At 45.4% G+C, this 24,636-nt stretch overlaps 1 protein-coding gene across 3 annotated transcripts in view; it reads right to left on the reverse strand.

Annotated features, from left to right (window-relative positions):
- Positions 1-7,452: 7,452 nt before the first annotated feature.
- The window catches only part of LOC134202397 (transcriptional activator cubitus interruptus), a 392,836-nt gene continuing 375,652 nt past the window's right edge, over positions 7,453-24,636 (reverse strand). For 2 of the 3 annotated variants that reach the window (XM_062677406.1, XM_062677416.1), the window contains exons 3-6: positions 12,609-13,801; positions 12,377-12,541; positions 10,273-10,710; positions 7,453-10,206 (exon numbers count right to left, since the gene is read on the reverse strand). In XM_062677406.1, the coding sequence (XP_062533390.1) occupies positions 7,963-10,206; positions 10,273-10,710; positions 12,377-12,541; positions 12,609-13,801 (4,040 nt within the window). In that variant the 3' untranslated portion in view covers positions 7,453-7,962. The remainder of the gene's footprint in view (positions 10,207-10,272; positions 10,711-12,376; positions 12,542-12,608; positions 13,802-24,636) is intronic. The other variant, XM_062677410.1, reaches the window with a different exon arrangement.

Raw genomic sequence — 24,636 nt, forward strand, 5'->3', positions numbered from 1 at the left:
ACACGCAATCGAGACCTAGATCTCCAAAGTTTTTTATTTAGCTTTTTAAAGCTATTTATTATGCCGGTCACTGTAAATCCAATCCCAATCCAAATCCAATCCGAATTCAATCCAAATCCAAATCAATTCCGATCCAAATTGAATCCAATCCCAATCCATATCCAATAAAAATTCTATCCGAATTCAATCCAAATCCAAGTCAATTCCGATCCTAATTGAATCCAATCCAAATCCGACCCAAATTCAGTCCAAATCCAAATCCAATCGAATGCAAATCCAATCCAAATTTGATCAAAATCCAATCCAAATCCAATCCACTCTAAATTTGAATGCGATCAAAATTCAATCCAAATCCATTTCAAATCCAATTTAAATCCAAATCATATCCAAACCAAATCTGAATCCAATCCATTTCCCATCTACATCCAATTCCTAGCTAATCCAAATCCAATTAAAATTCATATCCATAACGAGTCCAATCCATATCTTGATCCAGTCTTTTCAATCCAAATCCAATCCAAAACTTATTTTTTTTATAAAAAAATCCTCAGATTTCACAAAGTCCAATCCAAATCCAGCTTGAGTTAAATTCAAATCCAAACGAAATCCAATCCAAATCCAAACCAAATCCATTCCAAATCCAATCCAAATACTATCCAAATCCAATCCAAATCCATTCTAAATCCAATCCAAATCCTGTTCAAAGCCAATACAATCCAAATCCAATCCACTCTAAATCTAAATGCGATCCAAATTCAATCCAAATCCATTTTAAATCCAAACCATATCCGAAGCAAATCTGAATTCATTACAAAACAAATCTAAATCCAATTAAAATCCATAACCAAAACGAGTTCAATTCACGTCTTGATCCAGTCTAAATCCAATCCTAATCCGATACGAATTTTAATCCAAATCCTAGTTGCTGCAATACCAGAAAGAAGGCACTTCAGAGGATTCAAAATAAAATTTGGTATAGTACCAATGAACTTCATAGAATTTCTAATATTGAGACATTGCAACAAATGTCCAACAAAATAATTTCCAATTTTAGACAAAAATCGTTGCAATCTTCTATTGCAACGATTAGCTCCTTGTACCCTTAGTATAAAATAGGTTAAGTTTAGTTTAAATGACCGATCGTTATAAAATTCAATAGTGATCAACAAGGCTTTGTCCCCTGTCGAATGAAACTTGTTGCGAGAAAATCGGTTAAGGATTACTATACGAAAAGTTGTCTAATGTTTTTTATAGCTTTTGTGCACACACATACACACACACATACACACATAGGGGGCAGCAGGGACTTTGTCCAAGGGCTTGACGACCCCTCCCCATGGCCACTGCGAGTTAGACCGGGACCATCGTCCCTAACCCCTAATCCCAAGGCGTCAAGCGACCCGTGCCGAGGGGATGCATGGCCAGGGGGGTGAAATAATAAGCTACCCGACCAGAAGAGCATAACAGAAACTGAACACAATTTTAACATATTGTGATATTTATAACTTATTTTGATACAATTTTGTTCTCAGTAGTCATTATATTTCAAATGTTGTAACAGGATTATATCATAATATGATTTGAAAAATGCTTAACACCAAATTGCCCAACAGTAGGCAATAAAAAAAAGTTGTAGCAAAGTCTGCCAGCTATAGATATCACCACGCTGATATAATTTGAGAAGGTTGTCTTATTTGTAATGTTGTTAGTTTCGTGTTCTCGAAAAATATTCTTTTTCGAACAAAAACAAAAATTTCTGATTGTTGATCACAATCTGGAGACCTATCACGACCTGTAAAAATTCCAACTGCACAGAAACAATATATTTTGTATCTAATTCTGTTATAAATTTCTATCAAAATATGTTATTTTGATGATAAACATGTAACAAAATTTGATAGTTTTTCGTTTCCAATAGTGTAGTTTTTGATAGAAATTTAGATATTTTAACAACATCCTGCACCATGTTTCTATCAAATTTAGTTTTAAAATTCAGTATAACATAATAACATAGGTTGATATAATTTTGATATGACCTTCTAGTCGGGTAGGCCTTTAACGGAGCCTGTGGGGTACCTGGGCACCCTCCACAGTAATTGTCCGTCATGCTGGGCTCTGGCGTGGTGGACCTCTTTTCCCGAGCAACTCGTGGGACCAAAATGGAAAACCAAGTCAATTCTTCAATTAGTGGTAGTAGTGTAGGCGACAACCCCTTCGCAAGAGGTGGGTTGTTCAGGTCTCCGCCTAGGAGGCCAGAGGCAATAGTCGGCAGCTCAGTGCGCAGCGTGGGTCACTCAACCTTCCTCTCGGCTTGAAAAACGCCGGTAGGGGTTATTGACGGCCCATGGCTTGTGGAGGCGATGAACCGCAAACGCGATGGGCTTTCGGCCTTCGAGGTGGCGACGGAACAGCTGGACGCCATCATCGAATTTGCGTCATCGAAGCATAATATCAGCAAGGACCTCAAGAGGAGCTTGCAGAAACTTCGAAAGTCGATGCTGGACGCCAAGCTGGAGAGGGCGGTCGGGACGGCCAAGTGTAAACCCGTGAAATCGGTGGAGTCGAGGTCTGCCCAGACTGAGGCCCAAGGATTCGCGGACTCGGGCAAGGTCGAATCGACCGAAGGCGTGCCAGCGAAGACGGTGGTGCCAAAGTCTACCCAGACTGAGGCTCAAGTATTTGCGGGTACGTCGGAGGTGACTGCTCCAACGGAGCAGACACAAAAACGGGGAGACAGTCTCCAGGGGATGAGCTCCATGGGGCCCGCTCCAAAACGCGGAGTGTTACTACCCCGAACAAGGGTATTGGGGCTGGGAAGCTGAACCCCGGTCAGGTACCTCCAAAACCGGGGAGGAAGGACCTGGAGAGGTCCGTCCACTCAGGAAAGACGGTGGTAAGGGGTTACGGCAGGCTGAAAGTTCTCAGCCGCACCAGACCAGGGAAATAGAGGGGGATGACGCCTCCTGGACCCTGGTCAAGAACAAGAGGAAACCGAAGACGTCAAGGGCCGAAAAGAAGGCCCAGGCGAGCAAGAAGTCTAGGGTAGGCGCCAATCGCTCCAGGGGCGATGCCCTAGTCATCACGGCGGACGAGGCTAAGTACTCGGATGTCTTGAAGGCGATGAGGAGTGACGTCAAGCTCGGTGAACTCGGCGCCGACGTACGTCGAATAAGATGTACCCGGATGGGCGAGATGATACTCGAGCTGAAGCGGGGCGTCTCGCAAAAGGGCGCCGCCTACAAGAAGTTGGCGGAGGAGGTCCTAGGCGAGACGGTCAAGGTGAGGGCACTCACGACGGAGGTGAATCTAAGGGTTAAAGACCTGGACGAGATCACTGAAGTCGAAGAGCTCGTCACGGCACTGCGGCGACAGTGTGAAGTGGAGACGACCACCGCAGCCGTTCGGCTACGGAAAGGTCCGGCAGGGACGCAGGTAGCATTGGTTCGGCTATCTGCAGCGGACGCCTCCAGGGTAGTCAAGTTAGGGAGCGTCAAGGTGGGATGGTCGGTATGCCCTGTGCGCATATACGAGCAACCCGAAGTTTGCTTCAAGTGCTTGGAACCGGGGCACAAGCAATGGGACTGCAAAGGCCCTGACAGAAGCAATCTCTGCCGACGCTGCGGATTGGAGGGACATAAGGCACCCTCCCAATTGTTTGATTTGTTCCAGCAAAGCTGTGAACAGCAAGCACCCCATGGGGGTCTGATGTGCCCGGCGTTTAAGCGTGCTGCAAAATTAAAGTGCAGGTAACGCAGCTGGCTTGCTCGGCCTCGCCCGAGTGTTTGGTGTGCGCAGGTTTAGAGGAAACGGCGGAACACGTGTTGTTCGTGTGCTCACGTTTTCGCGCAATGCGTGACCACATGCTTGCCACATGTGGTCTGGACACTACCCCGGACAACCTAGTCCGGAGGATGTGTAAAGACGAAGTTGGCTGGAACGCCGTTTTATCGGCTATCGCCCAAATCGTCTCGGAGCTACACAGAAGGTGGCGCGTGGACTCAAGGATGGCTAGTTCAGGCGCAAATAAGAGGTGGTCCAAGGGATCGGAGTCGGCTTCATGGGTCATACCGGTGGTCATGTTCTGTGGTTGAACTCGATCCTTTTATCGAACAAGTGGCCGCGCGAAGAACAACATGGTATCGTCGCTTTCGCGGCGTCGGTCAACCGGGTGGGTTCCGAGCCCGAGGACGGAAAGGGGTCCTCGTCAAGGCTGGGGCAGGCGTAGGCCTCGCGTCGGCAAGTCCCTCTGTGTGCTGGCGAATAGGCCCTATCGCAGAAAGGTCAATTTGGGGTGCACGCGGCATCATCATTCTTGATACCAGTCGTGCAGAGGGAAGCAGGCGCGAAGTCGACCCTTCCCACCTTCCGAGGACATAGGGCGTGGTAAGGCCACCTGGAAAGCCGGCAACGCGCTGGCACGATACCATGGTGTTCTTCTAAAAAGCGAGTTACGATGTTCGGTGCTGCAAGGACACGCAGCTAACCTCGAGGGTGCGTTGTGCACTGGCCCCCCTTTGAAGCATTACTTTCTGGTTGTACCGAAGGGACTATGGGCTTGGCGGCAATGGAAACGGTTTAGCGGGTCGGGATGTAGTCCTGCCTCCCTCGGTGATCCCTAACCCCGCACTTCCTGGTCAACCCAGGATGTCTGTTGAGCAGATTCTCCCTCCATTGCTTAGGAAGAAAAAAACACATACACACATACATACACACGGACAGACAGACATGTACTCAGTTCGTCGAGCTGAGTCGATTGGTATATAACACTATGGGTCTCAGAGGCTTCTATAAAAAGTTCGATTTTGGAGTGAAATGATAGCCTTTCGATACAACTTTGTTTTACGAGAAAGGCAAGAACCCAACTTAATTCACCAAGTAGTGATACTGCCTTTCTCGCATTTAGCCAAGGCACCAATCTTATATGGTGCTGATACGGTTCGACGTACCATTTTCTTAATACTTTTATACGCAATGGTCAATCGTTATCCAATTCAATAGTGATCAACAAGGCTTTGTCCCCTGTCGAATATATCTTGTTACGAGAAAACCGGTTAAGGATTACTATGTGAAAAGTTGTCTAATGTTTTTCTTAGCTTATGTGCACACACGGACAGACAATGGGGAAGCCGATCCAGGAATCAACGGGGTCAGATCCTGCTGGAATCACTGGCCATGTTGAATGTGGACTTGGCTAATGTCGGTACCAAAAGTACCTACAGCTGGAACGGGGGCGAGTAGATAATCGACGTTACGTTCTGGAGCCCTGGCCAAACGAGTAGTTCAAACTGGAGGGTAAATGATGGCTACACTTACAGCGACCACCTAGCGGCTCGCTACAGTATCGACTATACGACCAAAATTTAATGGACGGAAGAAGGGGCGAGGCCTAGCCCTCGTATGTGGAAGACATCATACTTCGACGACGAGGTGTTTAAGGAAGCGCTCCGACGCGAGCACAATATTCTCGGTCTGAGCGGCGAGCAGCTGGTAACAGCACTCTCGCGTGCATGCGATGCCACCTTGCATAGGAAAGTCCATCCTAGGAATGGGAGGCCACCGGCTTACTGGTGGACTCAAGCAATTGCGAAAATGTGCCGCGCATGCTTACGGGCACGGAGGCGGATGCAGCCAGCATGCACAGAAGAGGAGCGTGTTGAACGACGGGTGGCGTGCGTGGCTGCTAGAGCCGCTCTGAAGACTAAGACTAGATCAAGCAAAAGAGCCTGCGAGGGCCTGTGTCAAAGTGCCAACGCGAATCCATGGGGTGATGCCTATAGGGTCGTAATGGCCAAGACACGTGGGGCGATAGCCCCTACAGAGCGGTCTCCAGAGATGCTGGAGAGGATCATCGCGGGGCTCTTCCCACGCCACGACCCAAGTCTCTGGTCTCACTTTGTGGAGCTGCCAGGGGTCAGGGTGGCCGACGAGGGAAGGGTAACTGTGGCGGAACTTGCGGGGATTGCACAGTCCCTTAGTGCAGGTAAGGCGCCAGGACCGGATGGTATTCCGAGCCTGGCCATCAAAGCGGCCATTGCTGAGGCTCCCGAGATGTTCAGATCTGTCATGCAGAGATGCCTGGACGATGGAGTCTTTCCTGAAGCATGGAAAAGACAGAGCTTGGTCCAGGCGGGAAAATCACTGGGGATCCGTCGGCATATAGGCCAATATGCCTGCTTGATACGGCGGGGAAGGTGCTCGAGAAGATCATCCTCAACAGGTTGTTGATACGCACGGAGAGTGCAGATGGTCTATCGAGTAACCAATTTGGCTTCCGAAAGGGTAAGTCGACCGTAGACACTATCTTGTCGGTTACCAAATCCACGGAGATAGCTATCCAGCGTAAGAGGAGGGGAGTTCGCTATTGTGCAGTAGTGATTCTCGACGTGAGGAATGCATTCAATATTGCCAGTTGGGCAGTATTGGAATTCCCGAGTACCTGTACAAGATTCTCGGAAGCTACTTCCAGAATCGAGTACTGGTATACGACACGGAGGCGGGTCGGAAGTGCGTTAACATAACCTCAGGGTTCCGCAAGGTTCCATACTGGGTCCGGTGTTATGGAACGTCAAGTACGACGGTGTCTTGGGTTGAAGTTCCCGGTGGAGTGGTAATCGTCGGCTTCGCTGACTATATTTCGCTGGAGGTCTACGGCGAATCGATCGAAGAGGTGGGGTTGACTGCAGCCCACTCGATAGCAATTGTGGAGGACTGGATGAGTTCCAGGAAGTTAGAACTGGCTCACCATTAAGACTGAGGTGATTGTTGTTAACAACCGAAAGTCGGAGCAACAAGCGGTGATAAGGGCAGGTAACTGCACGGTCACCTCTGAACGCTCCATCAAACTCTTGGGGGTAATGATCGACGATAAGCTCACCTTTGGTAGCCACGTAAATTACGCCTGCAAGTGTGCCTCCACAGCTATAGTGACATTGTCCCGGATGATGTCCAATAGCTCTGCGGTTTATGCCAGCAAGCGCAAGCTTCTGGCTAGCGTTGCTCTGTCCATACTGAGGTATGGGGGGCCAGCTTGGGGTACGTATAGGCTCATGTGCCTAAGAGTTGCGAGCGCGAACATATAGCCTTTACGTATACTTTTTATAAGAGAAAGGAAAAAATAAGAAATTTCGGCAAGAAAAAACAAGTAAGGATTTTTTTTATTAAGGTATAACCAATTATTTATTGATTGTAAATTGTCTTGAATCTCTCTTAACTACATTATACGGGACAGTTCTGTACAAATGTAATAGGATTCCGAGCTCGAGTAAAAATAAAAATAACGTTTTTATTCATTTCTTTACACAAATCATAAAAAGTCTAGTTGTCGCGTCATTGATCACTAAATGCTACTTATTCGACTAACATCTTTTTCGTTCATTTATATAATCATCCGCGCGTACACTATCTCATAGTTTATGTCACATGCATTATGAATTGTTTTCCATAACGAAAATATCCATTTATTTATTTATATCTGTCTGCAATTACATTTCATCTACTTAAATATATAGTTACAGTCACTCACCGTCTTTTAAGTAAATGACATACCTACTGGTACAAGTCTGCTACTTTTAATCCTCGAATAAACAATCAAAAAATGTATAAACACAATCTACAAGAAATCTGTCGTCTTTGTTCTCACCGTCGTAAAACTCAAAGTTCAAAATCTTACATATCTATGAAATGCGAAATTTGTTATACATATGAGTAAAAATGATCTACATACTCGCACACTGGATGAAATCGTCATGTTTCTTTCACGCTCTTCAATGCCTACACTACGGATTGGGATCACTGAGAAGAAAATGTTATTTTTTCTAATCTAAACATTAAAACTAAATAAAATCAAAATTTTAAATCTAAAACACAATTTCAATAAAACAAGAATAGTTTGTCTCAGACAACTAAAAGTCTGTGGAAGCACGAAACAGATTTTTCCTAACACGAATAAACTTCGAACCGCATTCACTGTATCATCTGCAGGTAGCGATCCTCCTCGAAGTATGAACTGAGTGAGGTGCTCATGTCGTTGATCACTAGATTGGAGGCCGCCGCCGGTGGCGGTGGTGGTGCTACTGCTGCTGCTGCTGAGGCGGTTCCAGCTGTGGCTCCTGCTGCTGCATTCGCTCCAGTAGTGGGATGGGTACTGCTGCTGACCATGTCTGCAGCGGACTCGACCCAGTTCTGGCAGTTTTGGACGTACTCCAGCGTACGCTGGTAGGTTTCCGAACCCATGGTGGACTGCGTGCCGGCGGCTGTTGGTGGAGGGGGTGCTGCGGCGCTGGAAGCTGCTGCGGCTGGATTTTCGCCGAAACCGGTAGGGGTGGATGGGAGGGGTGGTGTTTGGAGGCTGCTTTCCATTGGTTTGGGGGCGGGTTGCTGCTGGGAAGGGCGATGGGTGGATGGGGAAGCATTTGGTGGATTGGGGACGACTGGGGGTGACAGTTGGGATTGGCTGATGTCGCCACATTGAATCTCTACGTCCACTGGATTTGAGGGTTGCTGAGTCGAGGAGGGTTGGGCTTGTTGGCAGGGCGGGAAGGCATTGGGAGAGTTGAAGCTGAAAGGATTTTTGTGCTGCTGGGTGGGGTTGGCTGAGGATCTGGATGGATGGTTGATGTGAAGAGAGCCTTGCATCATCATAGCCAAGCAGCAGTGGTGGGCACTCTGATCCGTTCGGTGGAAGTAACCGATGAGGTTTGAGCAGGCAATTTGCCGGAGTTGCGGAGGTTGGTTCTGCGGGAAGTTGTTGTTGCTGAAGTTTCCGTTCATGTTCTGAATCTGACACTGAACTGGAGGAGTCGGTCGCTGAGGTTGGTTCGGTTGCGGTTGTGGTCCATAATTGGATGGGGTGAGAGGGCCTACAGCACTCTCGGATGGCATCATCGGGGACATCATCGGGTGTTGAGGAGTCTGTGGGGACATCACGTTGCTTATCATGCTGCAATCGTCGTTGCTATACTGAGACTGAGGACTCATCAGAACCTTGTTGAGATTGGACTGCGGTTGTTTGAAACTTGCTGGAGGTTGCGCACGAGGTCCTGCACCTCCGGAGTAAGCTGGAGGCGAGTTTTCATTCGCATTCCACGCACCTTCGGTTGGAGGGATAGCGGAATTAGGAGTGGACATGCCTTGTTGAACGGTGACTTTACTCTCTTGGTCGGCGACCTGGTTCAAGTATTGTAGCATCTCGTCCGGAATAACCAACTTGTTTTCAACCATTTCATCTTCTTCAACTTCATCGAGAACAACTTCCTGATTGGGATGGAGTTTGTTGGCAGTTGGTAAAGAGATCTTGGATGTAGAGGTGTTGGCTGCTGCGGCAGCTCCGGAGGTGACGGTACTGCTTTTAGGTACTGTAGAGTTCGGTCGGCCAACAAATCCTGGTCTGGAGCTGTAGTTGCCTCCTTGCGGGTTGCCAGCGACAGGTTCGGACATTCGTCGATCCATGTGGCCCAGCATCGGCTGTTGATGGTAATAGCTTCCTCCGCTCATGTTGTTAGGTATCGAATGCCGAGAGCTACCTGCTGCCGAGTGACCATGGCTGTTACTCATGGAACTTTGGGTATTGAACCGCTGCAGATGTGTTGAGATCAAATGCGAGGACGGAGGTGGAGGTAAACTTTGGCCACCAGTGGTTGCTGTAGACATGGAACTGGACCTTCTTGAGCTTCCTGGTGATATCGGATCGTAGAAGGACGAATTGTAGTAACTGCTGGGGCGCATAGTGGAGATCGAACTTTGTTGCGAAGCCTGACTGCTTCGTCTGCTGATGTCCGCCGACCGCATACTGTAATATGAGCTGCTGGTCGTGCTGTTGTTGCTGTCCCTTCGCAGTTGTCCCGGGTTGAGGTATGCATTCGTCATCATCGTGTTGGTACAGGATGGCCCCGTGGTTGGTGGTCTTAGGTTTCCAAGATCCGTTAGGCAGTGTTTGTTGGAAATCGGCGACGGTTGCGGTGGCGGAGTCGTTCCTGGTTCCATTTTGAGATCGGTGATCCTGCGGTTCAGCTCGCCCAGACCAAAGTGCCGATTGTGAGCGTTCATCTCTGGAATGTTCGACAGTGGGTTGCTCATTAGAGATCCCTTGTTGTTGATACGATTCTTGAAGCGATTTCTCGGACTACTACGGGTTCCAGCCGTAGCAGCTGCTGCTGTCGGTCCTCCCATATCCACCATTTCTCGAAGGACGTGTGGCAAATCAGCGACCTATAGAAAAACGTTTACATTAGTTAACGCGATTTCTTTTTCAATTATTTACTTTATCAAACTCACCTCAAAATCTTCATCCACGTATGGCCAAACGTGATCGTCGATCGTTGCGAGACCACCCAGCTGCATACTGCTGCCATCGTAGTCGTCGGCAAGCCCAGCCGTCAGCGCCGAAATGGACATCGGACTGTGAATCGGCGGCTGTCCCGGCGAGTGAACGTCCGATTCCGACTTGATGCTGGGACTACTCATGCTGGTCGTCTTGCCGCTCTGCATATCCTCACTTCGTGGGCTTCCGTCGAACATGTGGTTAGATCCCTCACCATCGTCGCCACCATCTCCGCCGTGGCCACTGCCACCGTTTCCGTGATGGTGCCCGTTTCCTTTGTGCTTCTTATTGGCGTAGAACTCCGCCCCGTGCACTGTTTTGACGTGTTTCCGGAGCGAGCTGGGATCGGTGTAGCGCTTCGTACAACCAGGAGCTTTACAGATGTAAGGTTTCTGAAATAAGATGTTGTGTTATAAATAAGGTGACCAGACGTCCCGCGTTTCGCGGGACAGTCCCGCATTTTCGCCATTTGTCCCGCGCTGAAAAGTGTCCCGCGAAATGTCCCGCGTTTCACTTTCTTTCAAAATAATGTCCCGCGAAATAAAGAAAAAATAATAAAACAGCAGTAATTTAGTAAACGTTCTTCAAGAACTTAAAAGATTTCGAAAATTTATTATATTGATTAATGGCATGCGTTTTGTAAGACTATATTTTGGATAAGTAGCAGAAACGTTGAAATAAGAAGACACGTCTGTGTCTATTAACTCAGGCTTGCCATTAACTCCTCGCCGAGTGCAATGAGCAAGAGTCAGAGTTCTTTTGATAAGCAGATATTAGCATCAAAACTCACAACAATGAGCATCATCACACCCCAGTTTGTGCGTCGCAAAACAATAGCAAATTTGTCATTCATCTTTTTATTGTGGAGCGCTTCACTTACTCTTACTCACACTCAAAATAGCCTCTACGATTTTCGTCACATACAAAGTTTGCTCTTTGTGACGGAACACCCATCATACTTAACGAAGAGCAATCAATTTTTTTCCCTGAAGAAGACATCGAACCCTATGCCGAAACGTTGAACAAAGTTCAAAAATTTGTTCTAATAAATCAGACTGCATAGCCAAAAAATCTCGAAAATCAACACTACGTAGGTCAACAAATAGAAATAATAATAAAAACAACAATGCTCATTTCGCTCAGATTATGACAGTTCTCAATGCTCGATTGGCTCAAGATCTCTGAATGTAGGATCCCTAGCTCAAACATTTCAACTCACATTGTGTTCGTATGTCGTCATTATTTCAGTAAAAACTTCACTTGAAATCTGAGCAAGTCCGACGAATTTTAAGTAGCTTGGATTATTTTTTTGTTTTAAGCTTATAGAAAAATTTATAATTAATCGTCTGTCAGTTTGCGAGGAAAAATAAAAAAAAAACGAATTGTATCTCACATGCAATGAAACTTGAAATAGTTCAGCGTAGCTGATTTTTATAATAAAATACTTAGTAGGGACACGGCAGGTATTTCCGTCCTTCGTCGTAGGGGCTAAAACCAACGAAAGCAACGTACATTTGCTAGAACTCCACTATAGTAGAACGTTTCTCCTGAGCTTACGATTTGGTACGTATGAGTTTTACAAAAAAAGCGTCTTTTTTATTGGTTTTCGAGACTATGATGAACAGACGAAAATACCTGCCGTGTCCCTGTACGAGAAAGGCAAAACCTGAGTACGATGTTGGAATTTTAGGTAAATTAGAGCGCCCACCTAATAACATAAGACGAATAATACGATCACTTTGAATGTTAGCAAAATGAATCATGGTAACAAATAAGTTTAACCTTCAAGAACTCGCATCGTTGTTAAAAGTTGAACAGACTCATTCACAGCAGGCAGGGGTGGGATTGCGTGATTGATCCAGGGCCAAGCGAGTCCCAGAGGGGTTTATCAAGTTTTAAAGTTTTGACTTAAGCACGTTTTTGAATAAAAACAAGGATTAAAAAAAACGTCCCGCGCTGGCATAAAATATATCTGGTCACTTTAGTTATAAAAGATATTGATTGTTATAAAATTTGTAATTTTGAAGAATTATATCGCTGGGGAAGGTGAAGACTTACCTCATTGCTGTGCGTACGATTCTGGTGCTTGGCACGATCTGAAGCATTGCTAAACGCTTTGCTGCAGCCCGGATATTCACATGTGTACGGTTTCTCGCCAGTGTGGGACCTCAGATGTGTCTTGAGATTCTCCAAACGAGAGTAGGCCTTACAACATCCTTCGAACTGTAAGAAAATGAAATCAATCTTCAATATTTGTAAACCAAAGCAACTCTCAATTCTTGGAACCTACCGTGCACTTGTGCGGCTTCTCCCCGGTGTGCCTTCTCATGTGAACCACCAGCATGTACTGCGCTTTGAACGGTTTCTCGTCTCGGGAGCAATCCTCCCACCGACAAACGAACGACTTTTTGTTGGCGTGGATATGATCGTTGTTGATGTGCTTCACCAGTTCGTCCTGGGTGTTGAACTCTAACGAACAGTCTCGCCAGTGGCAGTTGGTTTCGATGAAATCTCCCGGCTCGTCCTTGGGATCCGTCGAGTCCACCTTGGATCCGCCGAGTCCACAGCCTCCGTCCATCATGTTGTGCATCGGGCTCAGGTTCAATCCAGAGTGGCCACCTCCCGCGGCGCCGTTCATGTGGTGGTGGTGGTGGTGATGATTGTTATGATGGTGGTGTGTTGTTGAGGTTGCTCCCGCGGAAACACTGTTTACGCCGTTTGTCATGCCCTGAGTTGACGTAGGGCTCAGTTGGTGGTTAGAGGTAATCATGGGTGATCCATGCGGAGGGCTTCCCTTATGCAGGGGGACATTACTGGAAGAGGGTTCTCGCTTAATGCGGGACTTCTTCTGCTGGGCATTGCTGGCACTGTCCGCCTCGACGCGTGTCACTTGATTTGTCGAACTGGGCTGCTCCTGCTTCTTGCTCGAGAGATCGGCGATGTGCTGAAGTTCGGTTGAAGTTAGGAACTGTTCCCGTCCAAAGAATAATTCATGGCCAGGTCTTACCTGTGGCTTCGTTAACGAGTGCCCAGGGTGCAGCGGGTGATGGGGAGGCAGCGAAAACATGCTTGCCGTTGGGGGATGATGCGTGGGTAAGGAGTGCAGGAATCCACTACTTCGCAACAGGTGCTGCAGGTGCGGAGGCATTCCACCGTGGACGCCGAGTGCCGGTGCGAGGGCACTCGCCGACAGGTGACCGTACGAGCCACTGGCACTGCTACTGCGCGAGGCATTCACCAGCGACGCCAACGAGTTCGGTGAGTAGCGGATCATCGAGCTGATGTCGAACGAATCCGAGTATGGCGACGTGGAGAGGGCCCGCTTCCGACTGACGCTGGCCCGTATGCTGCCGGGCCGCGGTGAGTTGAGCCTGCTCGCGGCATCGATGCTGAAGTGGAAATCAGCACTGGCGAGGGAATTGGCCGGGTGCAGATCGGCTATGGCGTTCCGTGCGTTGATGTACTCGGAGGTGAGACCGAGACCTGGAATGGGAGAAATAAAGTTGGAATGTTGAGTTCCGGAGGGATTGATCGAAATCTGAAGATATTGCTCGAGTTGGATCAGAAGGTGATTTAGTAACTTTGGCTTTCGCTGATTCAGATGCAGAGTTATGATTGAGAATTATGCTGCCTCACGGCAAATATACAAAAGATTTAAAAAAATGTTAGCTATTAAAGTCTACAACAAAAGATAATCGGAAGGACTCCAGTTTGGCTTGATTGCAAATAAAATAGCAAAATAAAATTCATAGAATGGACTTGATCGAGACAATAAACATTGATTGAATGATCTTTTCTGACAGTTCAACAATGGCATCACGTTTCATTACCGGACTAGATCCATTATCTGACCAATTCTGGCAACTCAATCAAACAATTCGATAACGGTCGAATTTATTCACGACGCTTCCATTGAGAAATTTGAGGAAACAAATTTCAATTCCTCATACGCGCAACCCATCGTTTGCAGCAATCGTTGCACGCATCAAAAGTGGCAAATCCATGCGAATCGGAACGGTTGGCGTCCTCTTTCGGTCTACAGGATTGTATAATCCGGTCCACACCTGTCTCGACGAGCCGAAAACTTTACGACATTGATCGCATATTTTCAGGCGACATTGCGATAACCTTCGATTGCGATTGACATCGATCTGTATGCTCGCTCCGAAACGTGCGTGGTTGATTGATTCTATTGATTATTGCTGCCAATGTTAATCACCCGCCCCGTACGTGCACGACGGATGCACGTGATAGAGCGGGGGACGTATTGAATGAGGCACCCATTTTTTTGGAGGTGAGAAGATCGTAAAAAAACACTTTGTTTTGGGGTGACAACATGCACATACCTGATTAGGCATTGGGAGAGCCGTTGCCCAAATAGAAGATGCAGGTAATAATGATTGGTTGCCATATTCAGTACGTGGAGTGCTGTCGTTGGATTACGAGCTGAATGACTCAGCTAAATTTTCTAGCGAATATTCAATCAGCTTTACGATAGACAAAAATGCACCTTGCAAGACACATACGTAAGACTCTTATGTCTTTATTTGTAACGAAAAACAGGATTGTCAAAAGTGTTTTTTTTACAAACATATCATTGTCTAGTTAACCTGATTCCGTCCTTTTATCGCATTGACGCCCTCATAGAAAATATGTAAGACATCATACCAAAGTAACTCGCCTAAACGGAAGGAGAAGTGCCCGTCAAACCGCTATGGTCCTGAAATGCACTTTCCGGCTCTGTAGCGAAGGCGTAAAAGTAATGGCTGTCAACAAGGACCACCGTCACTGGCGGAGCCAGCTACTGTTATTTGTTAGGGCACCGCTTGGCGCAAAAATAATAGTCTTTAAGAATAATGGTGTGATTACAACGTGTGGTGCCCCACCTCTGTCTCCGCCAGTGATCACCGTAAATCAGTCGTGAAGTTCCTCGAGGTCCACAAGCATGAGTACTGTGTCATATTCCATTCCTCATATTCTTATTCATATTCATATTCCTTTAATTCTCCGAGTTGAAGTGTCACAAAAATAAATCAGATATTGCATATTTTTATGCCCTGTCACAGAACAAATATTTTTTGAGATTTTTGTAGTATGCCATTCATCCTTCGCGTTTCTATAGATATTGAAAGGAGCAGATCTGTAAACATCGCGTGACATCTCTCATTGAAATTGAGAAATTACAGTACACTGCTCATGACCACCTCGGCACGAGGCCGCTCAAGGTTTTGCTACGAGGACTCCACGACATGAAGGAGAAGGACCTCAAAGCTGAACTATAAAGTTGCGGCCTGAAACCAGCGGCCGTGCATAAGATCACTCGTCACGACACGGCGAGGAGATGTCGTGCCCAGCTAATCCTGGTCCATCTGGAACGCTGTTCCACCACCTGAAGCTGGTTGGCGTTATAAATTACACCGTCGTTTACTGGGAGCGAAGTTCAGTGAGCAACGGTTCAGTGCGACAAGATGGAGGTGGCCGACCCCAAGTGCGCTCACTGCGGCGGGTCCGAAGCGGACGTAGTTTCTGTAAATCTGGAAGAAGGAACCGAAGAACCGAAGAAGAACCGTGTTCTTGCACTCAACAAGGTGAAATATCCGGTCATTCTGACTTCCCGTCCAGTGATTCCCTAATAAACATTGGCAACTTTTGAAGGGCCTATTCCATTGAAAATTCAGCTTCTTCAGCTAAAAAACTAGCATATAAAGCCTAAATTGTTTGAGGGTTCAATCCATTCACTAGTACAACCGCACAAGCGACTAGCAGCAAGCGCTGCGTCGATACAAGCTCCAGCACCACCGACTCCATCCAGCAGCGGATGGCCCCGCTCCCACCTTCTGCATTCCGTCTGCAGCCGAAGAACAAAACTGCCCAACCGGAAGAATCTGCTCCTCTCTACACCTCGGAGCAACTGATGCCAATCTTTTCCCAGCTCGCCACTCGGTTGCTTGGATTGTTCATCATTACAAACGAATGTTAGGGTGGCCCTGCTCAACTGGAACGCTTGCTCGCTCAAGAGCAAAGCCACCGAGCTGAAGGATTTCCTTGAGGAGAAGGAAATAGAAGCGGCGTTCTTCACCGAAACGCACCTGAAACCGGAGGTGAACGTCAACATACCGGACTTTGGCATCGTGAGACTCGACCAGGGGAGGTGGAGCGGTCATCGCTCTTTGATACAACATCAAGTGTCGCTTGCTGCCAAGCTTCCAGCTGAGTGTCATCGAGGCCATCGGTATCGAAGTTACCACTTCTGTCGGTACAATCACGCTCATCATGGCGTACTGCCCAACACAAGACAAAGCCAGCGATGGTTCAACGGCCATCCTGCGGAAGGATATCTTGACGCTAACGCGGAGGTAGGGTCAATACCACAATGCCGGTGACTTGCATGCCAAACATCAAGCCCGGGGTAACATTCAAGGTAATTGACGATCACATTTTGCTGCCAGTCGTGTAACTGGAGATTAGTTTGAACCGTTTCGTTCCGGTGGTGACTGAATCGGTCAACCATCAGCAATTGACAGCAATTCCGTCAAAAAAATTTATTCGCTCAATCGATTCTTTGGCTTATTTAAGGTCAACTTTCCTAAAGAACCCATATTTTTTGACACTTCTAACTATTTTAAAATCGAATACAAAAATCGAAAAAGTGCTACACGTGTGAACCGGCCTGAAAAATTCACCCGCTGTTCGTTCAAAATCGGGCCAATCTAAAATCGATTTTTGTTTTCAATTTTAAAAATACTTAGAGGCGTCAAAAATATGGGTTCTTTGTTAAAGTTGAGCTTAAATAAGCCAAAGAATCGACTGAGACAATAAAACGAGATACAATTTTTGACAAGAAAGGTCAATTCCTCCGACAAAACTACCATCTTGCAAACTGGTAACGGCTTCAGCAGGTCGTTGATTCCAACATCAACTACGATGCACGCATCGCAACAATCCTTCGGATATACGATTTGCAGCTGTACTCGTCAGGTAAGAAACATCCTAACCATCGATACACTTACCAAAGATTTTATTCTTCTGCGAAGTGTCACTCGCTGGCAATACCAACGTACTGGGCTGCCTGCGCTTAAGACACGTTGCAATCGCTTGACACAAAATCATCCAGGCCAGAATTGTGGCTCTCCCAAATTGTGTTAAGCCGTTAAGGACATAAAATAACATTCCATTCCCCCTTTGATTAGGGTGACCATATGGTATCCTAAAGGAGGACATGTCCTCCTTTTTCGATAAAAATCGGATGTCCTCCTTTTGAGCTGAAAGCTGTACATTTTGAGGAAACAATTGACAATGCTAGACATTAATTTCGGTTGTAAATATACATTTGCGTTTAATTCGTTTCCAACTTGGAACCCTTTCCATCTAGCTTTCGATTAAAATCAATGTTAATACCAAACATTAGTGAAGTGTATTAGAAGATTTAAAAAAATGATTTGAAATAAGAGTTTGATAATTTCACGAAATTGTGAATAATGGGCTAAGAATAAAATGATTCAAATGCTTCTCAAGCTGTGCTGCGAAAAAGCATACATTGGTTGATTGAATCTTATTTCGATCATAGCACATGGAACATTAAATTCCACCGCAACGTGGTCCCATAACAGGTAAAGACATTCCACTAAAAGAGCTTGATAAAATGTGTTGGAGGAAACATGGGACTCAAACTTATGACCCCATTTCAAAGACGGGTGCAAACATATATTCCCTAGTCAACGATGTTCTCTAATCAAACAGAAAGTTCCTAATTTACAGTAAATGAAAAATTAATTGTAATATTTCTTGAATTCATCTGAAAATAATACCTCGCAAAGCTTCAAAATCGTCATGAAAATCTCCGTAATTGTATCCAGCCTGAAACCATTTTTGAATTTCTTTGAACAACTATTGAAAGCATCGTCATGGTGCACGCCGTCTAGATGTATTCGCATGCCATGAACTTGTTGTTTTCAAGGAATAATCTCCGCTGGTCTTTTGGGTGTCTTAAGTAATATATAATCAGTTGTCTATTGCTCAACGTTGCGATGTATGCAATGGTTAAGTCATTCGAAAAATAATATCATTCCAGATTTTCTTGCTAAAATTATGTGCATTGCTGCCAGCATATTGATACACCAAACATTTGTGTACCATTATTCAGATAGAGTGAAGCTTGTTAGAATCTCACTATAAAGATGGTGAGTTCGTTCTTTCTTTTTTTTTTATTTTAATAAATTTGTATGTCGTATTTGACTTGACGCCCCGAAAAATCAGTCAATTTAATCTTAATGTCAAATACAGGAAATTTTCGAGTTGGTAATTTCTTTCATATGTCCTCCTTTTTCAATAAAATGGCCACCTTTTTGGCACGATTTGAAGGAATTGTCCTCCTTTGGAAATTTTTCATATGGTCACCCTACCTTTGAAGGCATCAAACAACAATGGCTCTAAGGATTGCTTGATATCTCCTGCAGAGAAGGTCTTTGAAGTAAGTCAAGATTTTTTCAGGTCATATAATCGTGGATAGAACATTGTCAGTCCACCTATAAGGCAGACGTTTTATTAAAACATCGAAAAACATGTACGCACCAGGCTTTGATAGCATCGTGAATCCCGAACTCAAACACACAAGTGTTCTATTTTTCAAGCACCTCTCGCTGATCTAACCAACCCCCCTGAAACGAAAATAAAAATCTTTTTGGCTGTACCTTTTTTGTCTTTTAACATTTTTTTCGCAACAACCACAAAAAGAAGCGGAATTTATTCAAGTTTTAGGAGTTTTATAAATTTCCAGGATTGCCAACTTGATTCCGGAGTTATTCCGGATTTTAAATGGGTGTTAGCTTCTGGCCACTGTTCAGAGCACATACTTCGGAAATGGTTATTTTTAATGTTTTGATTGGAGACGACGCATAAACTATCCAGTTTTCCGCGAGCGGTAATGGCCGCCAGTTTACGTGCGGGTTAGTCTCTGATTTGACGTTTGTGGAGGTCAACTGCACCCACCGCTCCGAGCATTCTGACCAATGTGGCATATAAGAAGGTGCTGATGAAGTGAATTCAAGGCTCCTTGAGTCTACCGATCACCACAATGTCTCGCTCGAGGAACTGAGCGCTACTGGCAAAACTTAAACGAAGCCTGGATGTAGTACCGAAAAATCATGCTCAGTGACATAGAGAAGTTCTCCATTCGGCCTCGAGTAGCCCGAACGTTTAGCCGTTTAGCACCGGAAGAGTGCCCGTGAAGCTACATGGTTAACCTAGACTGTGTGCGCCGGATCAGATTGCCCTAAAACCACGTGTTGCAAACTCTGGCCGTTTTGCGCTGGAATAGTTCCCCCGAAGCCCTGGCCGTTTGGTGCTGGATTAGTTCGCAGGCTCCCACTCTTGCGACGCAGCTAACATAGGCCGGGTGCGTGGAATCGGTTTATCATAGGAACACGTCTTGCAAGGGCTGATCGTTTTGGGCCGGAAAAGTTGCCACCAAAGCCACGGCCGTTTTGCGCCGAATAAGTTCTCAGCCAACACTCGAGTAGTGCGACTAATCCACCCATTTTAACGTCGAGTTAGTTCCCGTGAGGCCCAAGGCTAGTGAAGCTCCGTCCATAACGTCCACATCGTATCTAACTCCTCTCCTACCGCAAGTTCAAAGCTGAGCGGGGAATCGTGAACTGAATCCGGTCCGTCAACAGTCAAGATATGGCAAGCTACTTTTCTTCTCCGTAACTCATATATGACTGAGTTTGGTTGTATATAAGCAATAGAAACATGTTTACAACATGTGTGTTACCTGGGTGAGTGATACCAAAAGGTGAGCAAGTTGGGGTGAATTATATAAAGGCTCATTGAATTATATTTGTGTAAGATTATATCAATTTCGCATATGCTCTTTTCTTATACAGATTTTGGTAGGTTTAGTAGCGGAATTGTAAGAAAGTCTAACTCATGGAATTGTCATGTAGGTTAGATTCCAAAATGCTGTGTAGTCGTTACATACAGCCATCATGAGTCTTTTAATTAACTTGCTAATTAAATTTCTTCAGAATGCTTATGTCTTTTATAGTTATAGGATTTTCCAAAGCTTTTCAGAAGTTTTATTTTTTTGTTTTATTTTCCACAAGAAACTACTACTCTCAGTGATTTTGCATTATTTGTTTTATTTGTTGTTGTTTTTTATGGTGTGCACTTAACCAGCACATTTTCGATCAAACTACATGTTCAGCCTCATCTGAAATGTCCAATTCTGTTATTCTGTTTTTGGTTTGTTTTACACAAAGAAACCAACGGAAAGGCTGGTTTGATGTGGAGCACCAAAGAACGACAGATGAGAAAAACCAGGCCAAGAGCACCCAGTCACCACAAAGTCGTATATGATGTGACATAAGATGCTAAAGTATAGGCACTTCCCCATACAATATGTACGTATATCGCCTCCACTTTAGCATCTTATGTTGCATCATATACGGTTTTGTGTTGACTGGACACTTGCTAGTGGCGGCTACACGCCAAAATAGAGAACGATGTAAAGAACTAAGGGTAGCTGAGAAACGGGGGTACGACGAAAAAGTACTCTCGGATGCAGGAAGCTTTTAAGTTCTACGACGCACGGAAGTTCTACAAAACGATCAACAACATGCGCAAGAAAAGCGCACCGGCACCAGTCATGATCAATGACTGCTCCGGAAATCTGTTCACCTTCTGAGCAGGGGTGCGTAATAGGTGGAAGAAGCACTTTGAGTAATTGTTGAAAGGACAATCGGACAGAGAAGGCACAAACAAGATCAGGATTGAGGGTGATGGGCAAGCAGGGAGCAACCAACGTTAGACGAAGTGAGAAAAACTGAAGAACGGCAAGGCCGCTGGAAAGGACTGAATCTCGACCAAGCTCGACCGATTTCAAAAATTTATATTGTACATAATATGCAATGCGATCAATAAATCCCCATTGAATTCTGCCTTCCACAACCAGCACAATGTATGAAACGCTGCGGAGCAAAAGATCGAACGTGCAAAATGTCGAATGAACAAAATATTTTTTTTTCTCTAATGCTCGGTTGCTTCGTTACAAGAGGATTAGAAGCATCCTTCTACGCATCTCGGAAGCCTTCTTCCAAGCAGCTCAAAGGCCTTCTTTCAAGAGGCTCGGAAGCCTCCTGGGCACTTCAGAAGCCTCCTTTCAAGAGGCTCGTAAGCCTCCTTTCAAGAGGCTCGGAAGCCTCCTTTCAAGAGGCTCGGAAGCCTCCTTTTAAGATGCTCGGAAGCCTCCTTTCAAGAGGCTGAAAAGCCTCTTTCCGAGAGGCTCGGAAGCCTTCTTTCAAGAGGCTCGGAAGCCCCCTTTCAAGAGGCTCGGAAGGCTCCTTTCGTGAGGCTCGGAAGCCTCTTTTCAAGAGGTTCGGAAGCCTGCTTTCAAGAGGCTCGGAAGTCTACTTTCAAGTGGTTCGGAAGCCTCCTTTCAAGAAGCTGGGAGTTCTTCTTTCAAGAGGCTTGGAAGCTTCCTTTTGACTCAAAAGCCTCCTACTAAAAGGCTCGAAAGCGTCCTTTCAAGAGGCTCAAAAGCCTCCTTTCAAGAGGCACAAAAGCATCCTTTCAAGAGACTCAAAAGCATCCTTTCAAGAGGTATAAAAGCCTCCTTCTAAAAGGCTCGAAAGCCTTCTTTCAAGAGGCACGGAAGCCTCCTTTCAAGAGGCTCGGAAGCCTCCTTGCAAGAAGCTCGAAAGTCTTCTTTTCTAGAGGCTCAAAAGCCTCCTTTTAAGATGCAAAGGAAGACTCCTTTTAATTGGCTCAAAAACTTCCTCACAGGCTCAGAAGCCTCTTTTCAAGAGGCTCAAAAGCCTCCTTTTAAGAGACTCGAAAGGCTCCTTTCAAGAGACTCAAAAGCATCCTTTCAAGAGGCTCAAAAGCCTCCTTCTAAAAGGCTCGGAAGCGTCCTTTCAAGAGGCTCGGGAGCCTTCTTTCAATAGGCTCGGAAGCCCCCTTTTAAAAGGCTCAGAAGCCTCCTTTCAATAGGTTAGGGAGGCTCCTTTCGAGAGGCTCGGAAGCCTCTTTTCATGAGGTTCGGAAGCCTCCTTTCAATTGGTTGGGTTGCCTTCTTTCAAGAGGCTCATAAGCCTCCTTTTAAGAGGCTCGGAAGTCTACTTTCAAGTGGTTCGGAAGCCTCCTTTCAAGAGGCTCGGATTTCTTCTTTCAAGAGGCTTGGGAGCGTCCTATTAAGATGCAAAGGAAGACTCCTTTTAAGAGGCTCGGAAACCTCTCTACAAGAGGCTCAAAAGCCTCTAATCAAGAGGCGCGGAAACCTACTTTAAAGGGATTCAAAAGCTGAAAGGATCTTCCTTTCAAAGGGCTTTCAAAGGGAGTTATTCTTTCAAGAGGATTGGAAGCCTAATTTCGAAAGGGGGTACCTCCATTAATGCAAAAGTTCGAAGGGGTACCTCTCAAGAAAAAGGTTGAGAACCGCTGTGCTAGAATATGGCTTTCTGGCAAAGCTTATTAAACTGATTTGTGCAACGCTAGATGGATCCAAAGACTGCGTTAGAGAGCCCCAAGCAGCACGCGCAACATCTTTCAAATTGGTGTTTCTTCCTAATAAATTGCATTGAAGACACTGGCAATACATCGAATCACATTAAAGCCACTTCCCAGTTTCAGAAAATCACAATGTTTCATTTCCGTTTAAGTGGCGTCGCAATATTCTACCCATCTGACTTCTTGGGTGGTTTAAAATTCGATGTGTTTCATATCAGAAACAAAACAGATATGTTGCAGAATTAATAACACTTCGGTTCATTGCTGTTACGACAATGTTTCTGATATGTCGCAAAACACTTCGAGGTCAGCTGAGCAGTATTTTATTTTTGACAGTCCCCTGCATGTTCCGTATAAGGTACAATGAAGTTACAAATGACTTTGTTGTTTATGTAGTGCACTTGTAGCAGAATCTCCAAATAGAATTGTTGGTGTGATGGTTATAGTAGAAGGTTGGAAATCTCAAGGTCCATGGTTCGATTCCCGGTTGGTTTTTGTGTTTTTATTTTCATTGTAGCCGCAAGATGTTGCAAATAGGCTCCACCTCTTGCGCTTTTTATGTCACAAAGGAGTTCCAAATACGACGCGTTGTGCATAAGTCAGACTTTTAGTAAGTCACACCACAGTTGTTGTTACTCACTGAGAAACAAGAGGTGTTGCTTGGGATATCTGGTGAGATATCCGATTCTTTCGTGACGTTAGATGGATTTAAGCTTAGCGTTGCGCTCTCTAATCTGCAATTCAACATAGCTCTGGAAGGTGTTGTTCGAAGATCTGGCGTGCAAAGAAACGGAACCATCAACAACAAGTCTTACAATGCTCCTTGGTTTTGCGAATCACATTGACATCATTGGCATAGATCTCAGTGCAGTGGAAGAGGGTTTCCTTTCGTGTCTTTTAACCGGGAGACTGAAATAATAGGACTGACCATAAACTCTGTCAAAACTAAGTACTTGGTAGCTGGCATACAACGTGGCAGTCCAAACGGTGTTGGTCCCAAGGTGGAAATTAATGTGATGCGTTTTGAGGCTGTCGACGAATTCATATATCTTGGAATACTCGTGATAATTACGTTAGCCGCGAGGTGAAAAGACTGCAAGTATAGGACTTTTTACGATTCGCTCGCAGCCTACAGACACGGACAAAACTAAATCTGTACTCATCGTTGATTCAGTTATCGCTCAGCTTCCGAGCCAAGCGCACGGCTAATTCCGCTACGCTCTTCTACAAGAGTCTATTTTTTCTAGTTTCCTTGCATTTATTTGGTAGATTTGATTATCATACCTTCTGTTCCGTTTCCGTTGCTGAAATGCAACTACGCGAAAATATATTCCACATTGACTATGCGAAAATCCCAAAGAGACCGCCATACGAGGAACTCCACCATTTCGTTGGTAGTGTACTCGGTATGAAACGCGATGAAGTGATACGTTTGGAGTGCAGTAGATTTTTAAGTTGTCGAAGCTCTGACAAGAAAGAGGCCATGTCATGAATGTAACGTGCTCAAACTTCACATTCCCCTTCTTCTATAATTAGAAAACGCAAAAAAAAAAATCCTCTTGCATATGACGCAATGTTTGTTTTACCTGGGTTATTTGAACGAGATGAACAATGAATATGAGGCATTTAAGATACCGATTAATTTCTCGAAAACTGATACACTTGTCTCAACATCTAGTTTTTTTTTTTCAGAACAACGATAGGAGTCGATAACTTCATTATTCTCACAGTCACAGATTGAGATATATCGAACGCACCTGGTAGCTTCATGTACTCAAGCGACGCCAATCGTCTAAATGATAAACTAAACTGGT

Source organism: Armigeres subalbatus, chromosome 1 (genome assembly GCF_024139115.2).
Source record: "Armigeres subalbatus isolate Guangzhou_Male chromosome 1, GZ_Asu_2, whole genome shotgun sequence".
In the NCBI taxonomy this organism is placed as follows: domain Eukaryota; kingdom Metazoa; phylum Arthropoda; class Insecta; order Diptera; family Culicidae; genus Armigeres; species Armigeres subalbatus.